Here is a 19,458-nt window from a genome sequence, read left to right on the forward strand (position 1 = left end):
TGGTGTATTTACCTTGGTACTTGATATTTTACCTACTTCAGTAAGAAGATTCCTGCGGTAAAAATAGGTTTTAAGTTCCTAAAAGAACATTTTATGCTGTTACTAACTTGCTACGATAATCATCTCCTCGAATATTAATGACCATGGTAGAGACAATTTCACTACAAGCACGTTATGGCAGGTGTGGGCTGTCCACCAGCTGGCTCCATAACCTTTTGATCCCTTTGGACAGCAAATCTGTTCAACAGCCCTATGTGGTCATTTCTCATTTGTTGTATGCTTTCTTCTCCTTTCACACATTCAGAATCCTTACTTCTTCAGCTTGACATTCTTTTATTAAATTAGAAAGCTCCCAGTAAACATATTAATTTTATACTCAGACAATGTAAAAGTTCCAGAATAGATTATTATAGAAAAAGAGTTGTTAGTGTAAGCCATTTTAGTTACATGTAGACTGCATGTTTATTCTTTCACTAAAAATACAGTAACAGGAAGTGATAAGATTAAAATTCTAAGTAAGCCAACATTCAGTTAATAATCTGACCTAAGAACAACCTAGTTTATGCTAAACAATGATGAGAACCATTTTCTTACAATTAAGAGTGATTTTCTTACAGTTACACGTTTCTGCTCCAATTTGTTGTTGTTAAATATGGCTAGAAATGACATTGTGTGAAAGCAGGATTAGCTCAAGTATCTATTCATTCCTTTATCCCCAACATCATTTTAAGATCTAAGGATGCTGGAGGAAGCAAGAATAAATGGTGGTTAAGAAATATCAGTTTTGTAGTCTGACAGTCACTTAGTAACTGAGGGACCTTAAGAAAGTTCTTTAATCTCTCTAGGCCTCAACCAACGCATCTGGGGGAAAAAAAGTGGGGAGTGGTAGTGACACTAGTGCCTACTTTACAGGCTTATTGCAGTGGCTTAATGAAATAACACAGACCTTTTGCACTTAGCAAAAGCCTGACAGACAGAATGTTCAATTAATGGTAGGTACTGTCATTATTTTACTTACACCGTATCCTCTCTGGACTCTCTAACAGACCTCTAACCTAGCAACATAGACATTTTCATCATTGCTTCAGGGAGTAATCTGAGACCATATTACACCTTTATCTTGTAGCTAACTCATTCCCTTCTTTCCAGGAAAAAATAAAATAAAATGGCATTCACCACCATTGCTAATGATACTTTTCTTCCCAAATTGTCAAGAATGCAACACTGTATGCATCTTTCACGTTTTCCTTAGACCATTATACATAATCTGTAATCAAGCCTTAGAAATACCTTTTATTCCACTCTATCTACACTTAGGTCTGGGTCCCACATTCCCTCTGTAGTAGCTTCTCAGCTATGTATTCTACTTCAGTCCACTTTCCCACTGTAATCCGCTCCAAACAAAGGTGTCCTGAAACAGTTTCTTATACTTCCATAGCAGCATCGTCCTTTCAAAAGGATCTCTAATGATTTGCTATTGTTTTACCTTCAACCTAGGTTTGTCCTTTAATTGGAGCATCTTGCTTCCTCCAGCATCCTTAGATCTTAAAATGGTGTTGGGGGTAAAGGAATGAATAGATACTTGAGCTAATCCTGCTTTCACACAATGTCATCTCATAGCTTGTCCTTAAATTGGGGCATCTTTTACTCATTAAGGCTTATGATGAGCTGATGAGCTAATTCTGTTTTTCAGAATATTACAAAGCTAACAGCGACAAGTGGCTGAACAAACAGGACTGTTCAGCGTTCTTCAAATGCTCAAAAGCAAAGCTTTTTTCACCCTAGCCTTATTCTTTTAAACATTTTTTTTTACATTGTAGAAGATATTAAAACCTATACATATTTAAGTAAGAACTTTAAGCCTAATACCTTTCATAGCATCCATATGTTTAAAGACTTTGGTTTTTCAATTTCCTTGTATTAAAATGGAAAAAGTCCCAGTAAGCAAATGAAAATCAATATTATCTCAGTAAATTCTGTTATCTAAACAGATTAAAGAATTTTAATTAGGGGGCGCCTGGGTGGCACAGCGGTTAAGCGTCTGCCTTCGGCTCAGGGCGTGATCCCGGCGTTACGGGATCGAGCCCCACATCAGGCTCTTCCGCTATGAGCCTGCTTATTCCTCTCCCACTCCCCCTGCTTATGTTCCCTCTCTCGCTAGCTGTCTCTATCTCTGTCGAATAAATAAATAAAATTTAAAAAAAAAAAAAAGAATTTTAATTAGAGTTGTTAACATGCGATATTATGGTTATATGTAAAACACCTATTTGCATTTTTACAGATTATGAATGTATTTAATATAAAGTGCTTACCACAGCCTAGGCATTGTTCCATGCACTTACGAATATTACCTCATTCCAAACTCAGAAAAACCCTATAGTCTCACTAATGTCTTCATTTCATCTGTGATAAAAGTGAGGCTGAGAAAGGTTAAGTATTCAAGGTGGTCACATACCTAAAAACAACCACTAGAGTCACCACCGACAAACATCTGGTAGTCTTACACCAGATATAACAATTATAGCACTTTTTGAATCTTGTTTTCATATCCTTCTTAAACAATCATGTATTGTCTGTCTTGACATGTATAGTGAGTATCTTATTACTAAGAATTTGGTATTGGCAAAAATCACTTAAAATGAATCTACCTAAAACCTAGGCCAAATTTTCATAGTAAAAAGTTGTAAGTTTCATTGAGAATTTAACTTAAAAAGAAAAACTGATTTTATCTTATACTCAATATAACAGTTCAAAATTTTAATTCCAGAATAGATTATTATAGAAAGGGTTGTTAGTGTAAGAAGAATTCTTTAGAAGAATAAAGAATCAATTCAGAAGAATAAAGAATCAATCAAATGATGAATTGGGGATGAAGTATACTTTTCTAGAAAGAATAAAACTACAACAGCATAATACAACTTTTCTTCAATGACCACTTGACCTAGCAGCAGGATCACAAAGGTCTGATTCTGCAAAAAATATTCAAGCACTTCAACAATTCTTCCCAAGGCCTTTCCCAGTCCATTCAAATTGTATTCTTTTGAAAGATCCGTCCGTCAAAATCCTTGCTAATTTTCTTTTCCGATAGTACGCTGGTCTAACTCTACCCAATCTTTATTTCTTATGGATTTGCAACTCCAACTTCAACTTGGAAAAGATCTGCCTTATGCTGTACTTGCCCGTCATCAGATCCCTATCTGCAAGTTGGCATCCGCAAACATAATCATGCAACGGAAACAGATGCTACTGTTCAACAGAGTAGGAATTTTTGATTGGGGATTAATTTTTAAGAGCTCAGTCCATTAGAGAGCATTTAGATATATTCTTTTAAACCAAACCCCAAACCCCCAAAGGAATTCAGAAAATGAATGCGTAGACTTCGAGGACCCCTTATTTTCACTTTAAATGACTCACAATTTTTTTGACAGGCAGTAATAAGCGTATCTGTAGGTTTTAGAACTTTTGTATGTAAACACGAAAAGCTTCATGGAGAACTCTTACGTGATATGACGTGGTCCATATACTGAGGTAAATAAGGGGCCCAGGCGTCAATGGCTTCCTTCCGCCCTGCCTGCTCAATTCTTCGCAGTTCAGCTAGAAGCAGGGCCTGAGCGGCTTCTCTGACCTGAGAAGGAAACGGAGCCGAATGAAAAAACAGGAAGTACGTCAGTTGGTGAGGTGTTTAAAAACTAGAAAGTTCATCACGAACTAAAGCTAGAAAATATACAAGCCACATTTATTTACAAGAGAAAAACTACAAACCAAATAATGAACTAAGTACTGAATAAACTGGATGTGAGCAAAATCAAAGACACTTTAATGAATGATCTCACTGAAAAATATTTTAACACTAATAGAATTATATTTGTACATTTATGCAGCAGTGGGTTTAAAACTCCATTTTCCAAAGCTTTTAAAACATTCTTGCACTTTAATTTTCACTTTAAAATTTCCATATAATTGGTACTGTTAAAAGTCACTGTCAGAACTGTTAAACTTGTCTTCTCTTTTAGCCTGAAGAAATTTTACCTTATCTAGTGAATTTCTTTATATTTATATACTGAATAGGTATTGTTTGCACAATCATATGTCTACATCTGCACAATTCCTGTATACCTAAGACATGTTTAAACAATTTTTTTCAACAAACAGGCAAAATATATTCCTGTGTAATGGCATTAGTTCTACAGAAGGAACCTAGTTTTCAGTTAAATCATTTCAGTTTGTCCTTCAATGCGGCACACGTTTATTTTGCTATTTCAGTTAAGTTTTATTTTGGCAAATTACCACAAGCATGGGGTCAAAGAAGCCAGTCAATTGTCAAGTGGTTTATGAATCAATTTATTAACTCTTTATCACTGAAAAGGTAACTCAGCAATGTCTGATAAGAGTTTGAATAAAAATTGTTTTAAATTATAACTGACTTTTAAAGTGAATTCAAATACTATTCGATGCAAAACCATAAAAATTTTAGTATGCTACAGTTCCACTTAGAATTGAGGGAAGGGAAACCAGATGGGGGAAATATTTATATCTGATCAATTTAAAATCTTGAATGATACAAACTGCTATAGCTAGATAGGTCAAATGCCATAATAAAGGAAATCTCTATCTATAAAACATTTCCAAGTCCCTGGTGATATTATATTCCAAGCCAATGTCTAATACAGCATAAGTCCATTAACACAAAATAATAGCTACCATTTATTGAGCTCCTACCATGTGTCAGGCTCTGTACTGTTTTACTTGCATTATCTGATTTGATCCTGACAGCAATCCCACGAGGAATATATTATTATCCCCACTTTACAAATGAGCTTCAAACAGGTTAAGTAAATTGCCTAGGGTCACAAAGTTAATAATTGGCAGAACTGATATTTAAGCCTGGGCCTCTTCAAATTCCAAAGACTTTCTTTTATTATAACATAGTATCTTCCACTAGACGATGGCTATTCACTTAGAATTTGACTGATGTGATTATTACTCAGTGTGTGATTTTGGGGGAGGTGGGTGTATGTGCACAAGCATGCATTTACGTTAATCTATATAGAACAATCTCTACAGAAACCAATACTCAAAGAAGCAGTTCCATAAAGTATACAAAACCTTTAGTCAAATACTCACTGGATTAAAAAGTAAACAAACACGCAAGCTGGAACATTACTGTTCAGTATATTAACTGAAAAAAAATCACAAATCTGTATTTTCTACCACATAATAAACAGGTGAAAAGAAATTAGATAAACATTAACCATTTCGTTTCAAATTTACACTTGTCTACTGCTTTCAGGTTTTTGTTTTCTGTCCATACCACATCAGTATTACCTCCAAGCATCGATCTTGCCATCTCCGAGCCAGCATCTCTAGAAGTGGAGGTCTAAATTTATCCAATCCCAGCAGGTCTGGCAGCATCACACAATGCATAGCAGCCAACTGACTCCATCCTGTTAAAATGTAACGTATTACAAATACTTTGAGCATTTTGGCACTCCCTAATTCAAAGATGTTTCTTTAAATATACCAAAATTTAAAAAAGGGTAAATGTGCTTAATTGCGTTATAAATGATTTCAATTTATTAGATACTTTACACAAATAATTATATCAAATGTAGTTCATTATAAATCATGTAATTGGTACTTTATAAGAACTCTCAAAGACCTAAATAAAAATAAACTTCCACATAAAGCATATACAAATTCTCCAAGGAAAACATATTTCTAAACAGCCCCTCTAAAATAAAACATATTCAGGATTGAGAAAGCATAGAAATAAACATGTACTACAGCTGTAGACTTGAAACCACTTTCAGTTAAAAGGGCATTCACACAGATATCGAAAGATAAGTTCATGTCTCTTAAGGCCTGGCCATCTGTGTATGACCACCTTTGTCAGTCAACAGAAATGTCTTCCCTTGTCTGTCACAGGGCCTTTAATTAATACTTATTGATCTCTTTTCTTACAAAAAGAATCAGATATTTAATCACAATCATAACTGAGAAAGTAACATAACACCCATTTTGAGAGGAAAAATGAATTCAGACATTTCATAAAATAAAAACCAGATAATCCAAAATTGACATCTAAAGTATCATTAACTTTAATCTATGGGAATAAAAGTTATTTTTTCCAAGATTCTAGTCCATAATATATATGGAACTTGATTATATGAAGAAAGCAAACACTGCAAGCCACTGCAATATCTAAAAGTATCAGTATCCAGACATTCTCAAATAAGCATTTCAACCCTGTTTTAAAGGTGTAAGGTGTCTGAAAAATATATACATAATAAATGCCTCAGTCTTCCCAAATCATGTATGAAGCCACTACTAATCCACAATAATTACCATTATCTTCTGGGGATAACACTTAAAGACAAATAATCAAGAATGAATGCAAAAAACCAATTACCTACTACCATATACAAGGTGAGTTATCTGTGATCACAGAATTTTAACAAATCGATGTTTTGAAATAATCTAAACTGCAGTTTTCTAAAACAACAAGAACCCTATCATAAAATTCAAAATAATTACTGGGATTGCTGAAAAAAAGAGAGAGAGAGAGAGAGAGAGAGAGGGAATCAGTGAGTAACAGATAAGCCACCTAGCTAAAGATTCATCCTTTCAGTAAGGAAATTCTCATCAACTGAGAATATATAATTAAATAATTAAGGTGATGAGCACACACATTTTAGATTCCAATTTATTTTCAATAGAAAATATATATACATATGTAGAGGAGATATATATATTTAATATATATATACTTTATATATATATATATATATACTTACACACACAGAAATATATATGTAAATATAAATTATAACCTAACAATTTCTTGAAGTGCTTTAATGTCTCATAAAAGTATGAGGTATATTTATGAGCTGAATTTTTATAGGCTAGTGATTCTCACCATGGTCCAAAATCATCAGTTCGTTGTTTTTTTTTTTTAACTAGCAAATTACTATTTTTCACAACATCTTAATAAATTTGACCCTAATTAGTTTGCTAAAATCCAGTCTTGGCATACTAACCTTGTTCATGTCTATGACAGGGAAACCAAACAAAAAATGAGTTACACTTTTGCACTCCCAAGTTTTCTTTCCAAATGAGTGGTACTTCGAACATGGGCTCTGTACTTTACAGATACTGTACCATTCTTTCCATTTGAATGGACTGGTAATACTGTTTTTTAGTGAAGAGTCAGAATCAATATGGATTACATTTGAGATTTTGTAAACTTCCTCCTTTTTATATTATACATACGGGTCAAGACAGAGCCCACAATGAAGACAGTGGATATAACTCAGAGCTTACAAGTTCCGTTAGGCTTCCAGGCAGTAAATATAATCCTATAATGGCTCTTGGGGAAAAAAGGTTTGTGGATTCCATTCACATTTTCAGAGTTCCAAAAATACTTTCAACTAGCATAACTCCACAGGGATAATATGATAGCCTAACTACATTTTAAAAATTGAAATTACGGATTTTTGCCTCATTCAGAAACAGAAACAGTAAGGAGGACAAACAGGTGAATTCCTTGCAGTTTATAATCACTGGTGCTAATCAACATTCTGAAGACTTTTCAAATAATAATGTAAACAGACCCCTCACATCTCCTTCTAACTCCCTCTAATTAGTTCTAAAACCAAAGATCACACGGCAAACATCATTATGAAAACCAATCCACCTTTTAATACCTACTTCACATCAAAGATTAGTATCTTTGCACTTCTTCAATGGCATTCTAGATTACAAGAAACACAGTTTATACCAGCCAGCAGTAGCATTACATTTTCATAACTGGTCCTTATCACTGACATTAGCAAATAAAGTTAAAAAGTGGAAAATTTAGGATCTCATATATAACAAAGCAGATAAATGTATAAACTGGATAAAAAGAACATGTCACATCAAAATAAAGCACAGACTGAAGGGAGTTGTTAGAAAGTTGAGAGAGAATACCTTCATTTACTAAGAAACAGGTATGTAAAGCAGGAGTAGAAGCAGGGTCAGAGCCAGAGTGGTCAGCATCAGACCGAACGGAAATGACAGGAGCAGGAACTTGCAGAGAAAACAGAAGAAATAAAGAGGAGAGAATTGAGGTACAGCGGCTTCTGAAAAAAAGCTCAGTATTAGTGAAGAATGAAAAACAAGGTTGGCAAAATATAGTAAATGGAGAACTGAAAAATGATGTTTTCATCAGAAGGACATGATTGTTGAGGATTATGAAGGGAAATGATATATTTTATTGAATAGTAATCACAGTGTAGTCAAATCCCTCTTACAACCAAAATCTATTTAATATTCTAATTTATCAATGTACTAATTAATACAAAAACAGTTCTAAAACAAGAAGGCTACAAGGAAAAAATGACAGACATATTAAGAATTTGCAAAAATGTAATTCAATTTTTAAAATGTATCACATACTGAAAAGTTTAAGTTAGTCTTCACACTGCCAATTACATTTTTCTAATAATTTATTTCCTATCCTTATGTGTAAATTATTTTTTGATATCTCAAACCAACATCCACTGAAATCATTTCAAATTTCCACATTTTATAAAAATACAATTTAAAATCTGCCAACTTATAAAGAATACATATACTAAACAACTTTTGTGAGAAGAACCCTAACATCACTTCATTTTTAGTTTAAAAAATATTTTTATGATACCCATGTTTTATATTATAAAAGTAATTCTTGTGAATGTTCTAATCCTCGTAAAATACATGCAACAACCCCACCCAACCCCCCAAAAAGTTATGTTACCAGGAAAATGTTTCAGCTTAAATTATCATATGAAAAGGCAAAAAGACCGTATGGCACACACATTCTACAACTGGAGGTCAATGTTAAGATTTAGAGGTCACCATTTGACACTTCCTTCCTATGGAGAAATTACCATATGTCATGCACAAGCATCTTCAAATTAATCCCTCTCCTTTCTTCTGTCATTGAACAGCAATAGGTTTGGGCTCCTGAACAGATTAAGCATTGTCCACTGAATGATATGTTTGTTTTTCACACAGTGAAGTTCCTTTGTAACTACAGGACAGCTGCATGAAAACAACTTTTCATAATTTCCACACGAATGCATCATAATGTCAATCAGACACGTGTGAGGTAGTAAACAGAACTAAAAGTACATGAACAGTAATAAAAACCAGATAATCCAACTCCATAAACCCTAAAAACCACATCTTGCACACATGAAAGTCTCATCTGGGAAATTATAACTGCTTTTATTATCAAAAGACCTGTTTTTTTGTTCCTTATGGAATAACAATAATTTTATAATGTTACGTTTACGAATGAAACAGAGCTTTTCGTAAGTGCACATTTCCTAAGATATAAGACTTCTGTAATCTTGCAATGAAATCTCAAATATTTTTATGTTCCATTGAATAAATTTTTCATTTTAAAAATAATTTTTAATTATAAATTCAGTTATTACAGCCTATCAAATATTCACTTCCTCATGCAAAAAAGTTAGTGAGCTGGGATGGTAGAGAGTAATTTTCAGGTTTTAGCTTTCAAGCCACCAAAATTGTTCACAAAGTTCCTCTGGTGGTTTTCAACAGCTGGAACTTTTCTATAATTTTACTTAAAAAAAAAAAAAGAAATTATTATTATCATCCCTGAAAAGGCCGTGTATCTGATTTTACTCTTAAGTGAGAGGACAGTAGAGTGAGAGGTGAGGAAATTCAATACAAATGAATAAAAGTTCAGGACTGAATGATCATTACCCTAGCCTGGTCAAGTACGTAGTGGGATTAAACTCCATCTACTGTAAGTCACAAGCATAAAGGAAACTAAAAATCTACTGAGAAACCTGCCAGAATGAGCCTAATAGGTCTTAATAGAATAATGTTCAATATATGTAAGTTTATTTTTAATGAGAGAAATAAACAGACTCTTTTGAGTCCTGTTTAAATGACAGTATATATAGAAAAAGCCATTTACATTTTACTTTAATAAATTCTGTGAGCACAAAAAAAAATCAAGACTACTGTAAGAGAGATCAAGGAATCAGATTTACTATGCTTTAAAAATCTTGGCATCACCACCAAAAAATACTTCATTTAGACTACCTCACAGCTGAGACTGCAGAAACTAGAACTACTTTTATAATTGAGAATATTCAAATTAACTCTGCTTGAGCTTTTAAAACTGTCCACATATAGAAAAATCAGCAGAAGAAATTTAAAAAGTACCACTTCCAAAACAAAAACCTCAAGGTTTAATGACAATAATAAATCTGAAAGAAGTCATATGTAGCGCTGAATATTGACAATTTACAGCATAACGTATAACCGAGCATTTGGTTTCTTAAAACAAAAAAGCTGTGATGTCAATTATCAATTGGCCTCTCTTATTAAGGATTAGTAAAACGTAATGGCAAAAGTCTCAGCATACGGGGCGCCTGGGTAGCGCAGTCGTTAAAGCGTCTGCCTTCGGCTCAGGGCGTGATCCCGGCGTACCGGGATCGAGTCCCACATCGGGCTCCTCTGCTAGGAGCCTGCTTCTTCCTCTCCCACTCCCCCTGCTGTGTTCCCTCTCTCGCTGGCTGTCTCTCTGTCACATAAATAAATAAATAAAATCTTTAAAAAAAAAAAAAAAAAAAGTCTCAGCATAGCTTCAAGTGATGAAAGACGTGGCACAAATTCTATTATTTTACCTAGGAAAGTTCTTTAATTTTGTAGCTAGGAGCCTCTTCAACTACTTACTATCACATGAAAAGACAGGCAAAGATAAACGAACTATGTGACAATATACACACACTCACATACGCTCTGGCCTCCCATTAAATAGCATCTACATAGCACTCAATGTTACATCATCTTTGGTTTTCAGTTTTTGAATAGGTCTATTTCAGTCTTTGTTTGAAATCTGACTCTGAACTCCATTGTTCCCTACTGCCACTGTGACATGATAAATATATAAAGGACAGAAAGGGAACATACTTTAGGTAGCAAGTTATTGGTCTAAACCTCATCAGTCTCCTGGTACATGAACACAAATAGCCCTTTCAATACGTTTTTCAGAAGGGAATAAAGAAAATCTAAAAAGTTTTCTGTAAAACCAAATGCAGTGTGTAAAGAAGTTTTTCCAAATAAATTTATTTCCAAATAAATAAATAAAATTATTTAATAATGAATCACTTTATCTAAAGTGTTACAGGATAATCACAAAACTTCAAGAGGAGAGGATAGAGAAGGACGCATTCCACACTAGGTCTGTCATTCAATGTAGAGATCTTAGGGCAACATCTGCCTTTTTATAAATTTCCTTTGTGTCTACACTTTCATATCTTAGGGAGACGAGTGTTCTCATCATCCTTTAAGTCAACATGAAGCATTAGGATAAATCATTAATCAAACATTCTAAGGAAAAAGGATATCCTTAAAATGCTATGAAGGAAGAGCACAGAAAGTCTAAGGACAATAGGGAAGTACAAGGTTCCAGGAAATAGAAAGGATAAGGACCTACCATAAAGCAGAATGAATTAATAGCCCAAGATGGTGTTCTGACAGACATACATCAAGGCAAAATACAAAAGTGCTAATAATGTTTGAAAAATACAGTAACTCTACTTAACCTCCAGATCACCATTGGATTACATCAGAATTGGAGTAAGTTCAGATGTAATGACAATTTTACCTTGGACTATAACTCCAGCCAGAGTCCAAAAAATAAAAATTTTTTTTAAAAATCCTGCTTCTATAAAAGGTCTGCTAACATCTAAAATAAACAAATGAGCTAAGACCAAGCACCATGGGGGGAGAGTTTGTATTACAGTGAAAGATAAAGTGATAACATGAACACTAACTTGAATTGGACATATGGAGGCTATTCAAATTTTCTATTTCATTTAATTAACAATAAGCACCTATTATGTGCCCGATGTTGGGCTAAGCATATAAAAAGTCATAAAGATTAGACAAAGATGCTGCTCTCAGTTACTCAGAGTCTGGCAGGAAAAGCAAATAACTAATTAAAATATTATCATCAACTGCACTGTCCTCTGGATCTCCTCCACTAGACAGAAGCTCCTTGAAGGCAGAGATTTGTTGTGTCAGCCTTAAGGACCCAGCACCTAGTTCCTGACATTCTGACACTAGAAGCATCAAGAGAAGGTATCTATAGATTCATTCATCTAAATATTTACTGACCGCCTTCTATGTTTCAGCTACTGTTCCAAGAACTTGTGCTAAATCAGTGAATAAAAAAGAACAAATGTCTGTCCTCTGAGCTTCCAAAGTCACAAGCCAATTTTCAAACTAAAAGGCACATATAAGTTCAAACACAAAATTTTAAGGAGTCTTGAGGTCCATCCATTGACCTGATATATATACTCCATATTTCTTGCTATAGACCCTGGAAAAGGATGATGAGAAATTATTAATTTATATAAATGATTCATGAAATAATTTAACAATGACTACCTCCTACTTCTACGTTTAGACAACCTAAATTAAATCCATTTCTGAAAAATAAAATAGCAGATACTGTAACATAATCCTATATATTTAAATTGCTTAGACTTGTTTCCACACCTACCACTGAGTAAAGATACAGCTACTAACATAGACATAGGGTCAATCAAGATAGGCACTAGAGACACAGACCAAAGACTTATGCCATAACATTATTGAATTGATCAAGAGAAGTACAGTATGTCAGAATGTAGATAAGCCTACAGCTATGGGGAGATTTAGGGCTGTATAACTATGAACAAAAATTTAGTTTGACATTTCTGATCCCTTTCTCAAGTGAGATGTTTTATAAAGTACACAATCGAGTATCTAATAAATAAAAACTGTCTCTATCAAAAAGTACATGACTGTCAGTAAATGTTAATGATTGGCAAAGACTGAATTAACAAGCCCACTGCTAGACAAAATAAAGCTCTTGTGAAGAAATTATTTTCCAATGAAATACCCTGATAATGTTTATGAGAAATTATGTTAGCTGAACTATCTATATCATCTTCATTCTTAGACCCAAATGTCTATGAAAGGTCCAATCCCCAGCTAAAGTCTTTACTCCATATAGATTATTTTGCAGTTGAACAAGTATTAGCCAACACATAAGTGACAGTTTATCGAAAAGGACCATATTCATCTTTGCAAACCAGCTTGAAAAATGGATTGTGAGTCAATGTGTACTGCAGTGGGAGTCAGGAAAAGAAAACATAAGCAAAGAGGAAAAAGTTTAAAAGCAAACCAAGCTAAGAGAAGTCAGAACAGAAAGACAAAAATATAATACCCTAACTGCTCAAATGTAGTCAGAGAACTCCGAGCTCTTATCTGTTCTCTTACCACTTCTTACCCTAAACTAGTTGTTTATGTTCATGAGCTATCTACTAGATATATATACTCAAGAGAGTATACGTCATTCTAATCTTTCTAATGACCCAAAGAGAGTTGTTTGGAGAAAAAAAAGGACTTAATAAATATTTGTTAAAGAGATAATTACTCCATATTTTCAATATTCAAATAGAAAGTGGGTGTCATGATGCCATCCTATTTTATCACGTAACTCTCACTACAGATTGCTAACTTTCATTTACTTTAAAAGATAAGCATCTGTGTTGTTTCAAATGGGAATTCCTAACTCTACTGCTTTAAATAAATGTTTTGGAAAAAGACTCAATCCTCAGTGGCCCCCCTCTTCCCTGCTCTCAAAACATGATGATTCATGAGAGGAGAAACGTTAAAGCATTCGAACTGTAACATCCTCAGACCTGACCAGGTGAGTAAATTCAATACCATAACAGTGGTAGAGTACACAATGCATCACGAGAATGTGACAAACTAAACTGGATGTCTCATATCTGCTCGGATTACAGAGGGAGAAAAATGTAATCCAAGAAGAAACATCAACTACAAAGAATGATAATGAAGATGGTAATGAGGAGGACAACAAATATGTCTAACGGGAACTGATCTTAAATGAAGCTCTGAACTAACCAAATGGAGGAGAATATGCCCTGCCACTGATTTGTATTGTATAAGGTGGAAGATATTTTCAGTGAATTTAGAACATAAATACATGTTATTATAGAAGCACAGATCTAGAGTTAAAAGGTGTTGTTGTATACTAATCATACCACTGTAACTAACCATATTTTAAACAAGTCTCTTACTTTTGTCAGCCTATTTCCATTTCTCTCTGAAGTAATGGCTCTAAAAATATTATATGTTATATACACTATATAACATATATATAATATATATATGTAGCACTATATAACATATAAAAATATATATTATATATAAAATATTATATGTTATATACACTATATATACACTATATATAGTGTATTTTATATATATAAAACAAAGAATTTTTATTTTATGAAGTAATAGTATATTTGAACATTTTAAAAGCATATAGTGTATGTTATATACATATACTATATACATATATAGTGTATTATATATATATATATATATATATATATATATATATATATATAACATAAAGAATTTCTATTTTATGAAGTAATAGTATATTTGAACATTTTAAAAGCAAAGGGAGAGGAACTGCCACTTCTGGACAAGATGGAATAACATGAAACAGATTTATAATTCCATCCAGAACAACTCCCCCCACCCCAACCAAATACATAAAACAATGGTTTCAAACCACTGGACGTCAAGTGATAATGAACTGAGAGTCAGGAGTTGGGAGACAAACAGCACTATGATTGCCCCAGCTTATTGTCCTGTGGAAGTTTCTAGACCAAGATACAGGAAGGAGGATTGAGGGAGAGCCCCACAGTTTCCCTGAGTTGAAGAGACAGAACTGAGAGTCTCAGGAAACCAGAGCAGCTAGAATCCATAGGACAGAGAGAAGAGAACTTCAAAGATCAGGTTCTTCAGATGTCCCCCTCGAATATTCAGAGTACTGATCAGTTCTTGTGTGTAAAGAAACTATAAGGTCAAAGACCATGTTGCTCCCACCAACCAGACTGGAAAATTAATAATTCATGGGGTACTGGACAGAGTACTCAGGAAGCTCTTGCCTCAGTAATGGGAAATTAGCCTTAGATAGAGCATGACTCCAAATGCACCTAACAAATCAAAAGCAAGACCAGAAAAAGATCAAACTGTTTCCAAGCAACTTAACTGCATCCAGAATATAGCTTACAAAAGAAAAAAAAAAAAAAAGATTTATAACAATATAAAAATCTTCAGTACTCAACCAGGTAAAATTCAAATATCTTTTTTTGGTAATATTTTATTATTAACAAATTTTAAACAAATTTTTTAAGTTCCAAAAATAATACAGAAAATTCTTATCCTCCCCTCACCAACCCCTCTAATGGAAGGATCTTACAGAAGTCCAGGACAATGATCAGACCCAGGAAATGATCATTAGTATATAACACTATAGAGCAAGCAACAGATCTTACTAGAATTTTTCTGGTTCTCCACTAATATCCTTTTTTCTTTCTTTCTTTTTTTTTTTTTTTTTACTAATATCTTTTTTCTTTTTTTTTATAATAATTTTTTATTATGTTATGTTAGTCACCATACAGTATATCCTTAGTTTTTGATGTAATGTTCCATGATTCATTATTTGCATATAACACCCAGTGCACCATGCAATACATGCCCTCCTTAATACCCATCACTGGCCTATCCCAAATCCCCCACCCCCCTCCCCTCTGAAGCCCTCAGTTTGTGGACTCTGGGAAACAAACTGAAAATTCAAATATCTGCCATTTAACGATGATTACCAAGCATGTGAGGAAGCAGGAAAGCACAGTACATAATGAAGGGGAAAAATCAATTAAAAATCAACCCCAAATGACAGAAATGTCAAAACTATCAAGTAAGGGTATTAAAAGTTATTATAACTATAGGTAATACATTGAAAAAAGTTACATAGAGACAATGAGGATATAAAAAGATACACATCAAAATTGTGGACATGCAAATCATAATATCTGAGATGAAAAATACACTGGTTGGGCTTAATACCAGGCTCGATAGTGGCAAGAAAACATGAATGAACTTGAAGACATTGCAAGAGAAACTACCTAATGAAAACACAGAGAGGAAAAAAAATCCAAAAATAAAGCATCAGTGATCTATGAAACAATTTCAAGTGACCCAATGTACATGTAATTTGAGTCCACTAAAGAGAGAAGAGAGGAGAGAATAGAAAGAATATTTGGAGAAATAATGGTTAAAAAATGCTTTAATGAAAACTATAAAAATAAGAAGCTCAATAAACCTCAGCCTCAAGAAACATAAGGAAAACTACACCAAAGCACTTCATAAGCAAATGGCCCAAAACCAATAACAAAGAGAAAATCTTTAAAACAACAAGAGTTATAAAGTATAAAAAAAAAATTTAAATGTTATATAGGAAAATACAGATGACATCAGATTTCTTGTTAAAAACAAAGCAAAAGAGGGGGCACTTGGGTGGCTCAGTCAGTTGAGCATCTGACTCTTGATTTTAGCTCAGGTTGTGATCTTGCAGTCCTGGGATCAAGCCCTGCTTCAGGCTCCACCCTGAGCTTGGAGTCTGCTTATCCCTCTCCCTCCCCATGCTCACATGTGCTCTCATGTGCACACTCTATGTCTCTCTCATGAATAAATAAGTCTTTAAGAAAAACAAAACAAAGAAAGTAAGAAAACAACAGAGTATCATCTGTTAAGTACTGAGAGATACAAATGGTCAACTGAGAATTCTACACCAGACAAAAATATCTTTCAAAATCAAAAGCAAATAAAGATGTTTTCAGATGTGAAGCTGAAAGAACAGCAGACCTTCACTACAAAAAATGTTTACTTCAAGCACACAAAAAAAAATTATACCAAACAAAAATCTGGATCTACAAAAAGGAATGAGGAACACCCAAAATGGTAATTACACAGTTAAATATATTGGTTTTTTCTTTATTTAAATCTCTTTAAAATACAATTAACTGTTAAATAATACTGATTTGAAGAGTTTATAAAATACATAAATGTAAAATAGAAGACAAAAATAGAATAAAGGTCAGGAAGTAAAAAATGCAAGTATAACATTTTAGTTTTTATATTCAATGTTAATGGTATAACATCACTTGAAGCTACACTACAAATTAAAAGATCTATGTTGACTAGAAACTCTTAAGATAACCACTAAAATAACAAAATAAAGAATTAGCTTATAAGCCAATAAAAGAGATAAAGTGAAATCATAAAAGAAATACAGCATTAATCTGAAAAACAGCAGAAAAAGGAGAAGAAGGAACAAAGAACAAATGAGCAAGGAGAAAAAAATAGCAGAATGACAGATTCAAATCCAACTATGTCAACAACCACATTAAATGTAAATGGCTTAAACACTACAGTAAAAAAGTAGGCCATACTGCCTATAAGAAACACAGTTTAAATGTAAAGAAAAGTAGGACAGGAAAATATATGTCATGCTAATAACGGTAACCAAAAACACTAAACTGGTTATATTATTATAAACAAAGTACATTTTCAAAGCAAAAGATATTATCAAGGATAAAGAGGTAATTTCATAATGATAAAAGTAAAAAAAAATCAGTAAGATAAGGTTTATGTACCTAATAAGAGAGGTTTATAACACATGAAGCAAAAAATAATGGAAATGCAAGGAGGAATAATCAAAACCACAATCACTGCCAGACTACTCAGGGGAGAAGAGAAAAATCATAAACTATGAATAACAGAAATGAGAGAGGGGCTACCATTTCAATTCCTACAGATATGATATTAAAAGAAAAATAAGACAATATTAAACTTTTTTCCAATAACTTTGACACAAAATATCAAAGTTCACCCAAGTAGTAATAATAAAAAAAGTCTAACTAACCCTGTATCTATTAAAGCATTTAAATTTGTAGTTAAAACCTTTCCCATAAAGAAAACTCCAGGCCCACATACTTTCACTAGTGAATTCAGATCAAACAAATAAGGAATAATATCAGTTCTATACAAACACTTCCAGAAAATACAAAGAAAAGGGGGGGGGGGGCACGAAATAACATCCTAACTCCTGTGAGACCAGCCTTATCCTGTTACCAAAACTGAACAAAGAACATTATCAGAAATGAAAATTGTAGACTAAAATCCCTCATAAACATAACATAAACTCTTAACAAATTTTAGCAAGTCATATACAATAATCTATAAGAAGAATAATTGATAATGACCAAGTGTGGTCTACCATAGATCTCAAGGTTGTTTTAAAATTCAAAAGTTCATGTACTTTGTCTTAAAAAAATAAAGAAAATCATTTGCTAATTTCAACAGATGCAGAAAAATCATCTGACAAAATCTAACATCCATTCATAATTTTAAAAATCTCAGCAAACTAGGAATAGGGGGTAACTGCCTTAACATCCTTCTCATCTAAGAAAAACCTGCAGCTAACATCATACTTAATAAAGACTTCGTGCTTTATCCCATGGATTAGAAATGAGGCAAGGATGTCTGCTCTAACTTCTTTAATTCAACATCATTCTCTAACTCCTTACCTACACGATAAGGTAAGAAAACTAAAATTCAAACTGACTGAAAAGAAGCAAAATTGACTTTATTCACAGATAACATTATTTGGGGCATATACTCTGAAGGAAGAAGGGCTAAGAATTGGTAAGTTACCATCCATCTTAGGAAGTTAGAAATAAACAGCATATGAACTACAAAAGACATAGGAGAAGAGCAGACTTCAGTAAGATGGGAAAAAATATGCACTTAGAAAGGATAAACAAAGGCACAGAGGATTCATTAAAATAATAAAATTAATAAATCCCTGATGAGAATGATCAGGGAAAAAAAAAAAGGAAGATACAGATGATTAACATCAGGAATAAAAATGGTGGTATCACTACAGATATTAAAGAAATTTAAAAGATAATATCTTTTCAAATGACAACAAATTTAAAAGAATTAGAAAAATCGCTAAATATGTACTACTCAATGAAACTGACATAAGAAATAGAAAATCTGAAGTATCACATGAAAATGAAAGAAATTAAACCCAGAATTTTAAAATTTCCCACAAAGAAACTCTACATCTAAATCCATCAAATTCTACTGCACATTTATGGAAGAAAGAATGCCAATCTTACACAAATTCTACCTGAAAACAGAAAAAAAGAAAAGATTCCCTAATCCATTTTTTGAAACCTGAATAATGTAACACTTTATAAGAGCATTAGAAGAAAGGCAAACTGGGGTGTTTGGGTGGTTCAGCTGGTTAAGTGTGTAATTCTTGATCTCAGCTCAGGTCTTGATCTCAGGGTTGTGAGTTCAATCTCTGTGTTAGGCTCCATGTTAAAAAAAAAAAAAAAAAGGAAGAGGAAGAAGCGAAAACTTTTTCCTGAATAAAAAATATTAAGCCAAATTCAACAATATATAAGATGATAGTACATCACAACAAAATAAAAGGAAAAATTATATAATCAT

At 33.2% G+C, this 19,458-nt stretch overlaps 1 protein-coding gene across 3 annotated transcripts in view; it reads right to left on the reverse strand.

Moving 5' to 3' along the window:
• Positions 1 to 19,458, reverse strand: part of WDR7 (WD repeat domain 7) — a 347,769-nt gene that overhangs the window by 220,638 nt on the left and 107,673 nt on the right. For 2 of the 3 annotated variants that reach the window (XM_026496379.4, XM_057313055.1), the window contains 3 exons: positions 7,969 to 8,067; positions 5,326 to 5,444; positions 3,502 to 3,625 (listed from right to left, as the gene is read on the reverse strand). In XM_026496379.4, coding sequence (XP_026352164.1) covers positions 3,502 to 3,625; positions 5,326 to 5,444; positions 7,969 to 8,067 — 342 coding nt within the window. The remainder of the gene's footprint in view (positions 1 to 3,501; positions 3,626 to 5,325; positions 5,445 to 7,968; positions 8,068 to 19,458) is intronic. The other variant, XM_057313056.1, reaches the window with a different exon arrangement.

This window comes from Ursus arctos, unplaced genomic scaffold (assembly GCF_023065955.2).
Source record: "Ursus arctos isolate Adak ecotype North America unplaced genomic scaffold, UrsArc2.0 scaffold_17, whole genome shotgun sequence".
NCBI lineage: Eukaryota > Metazoa > Chordata > Mammalia > Carnivora > Ursidae > Ursus > Ursus arctos.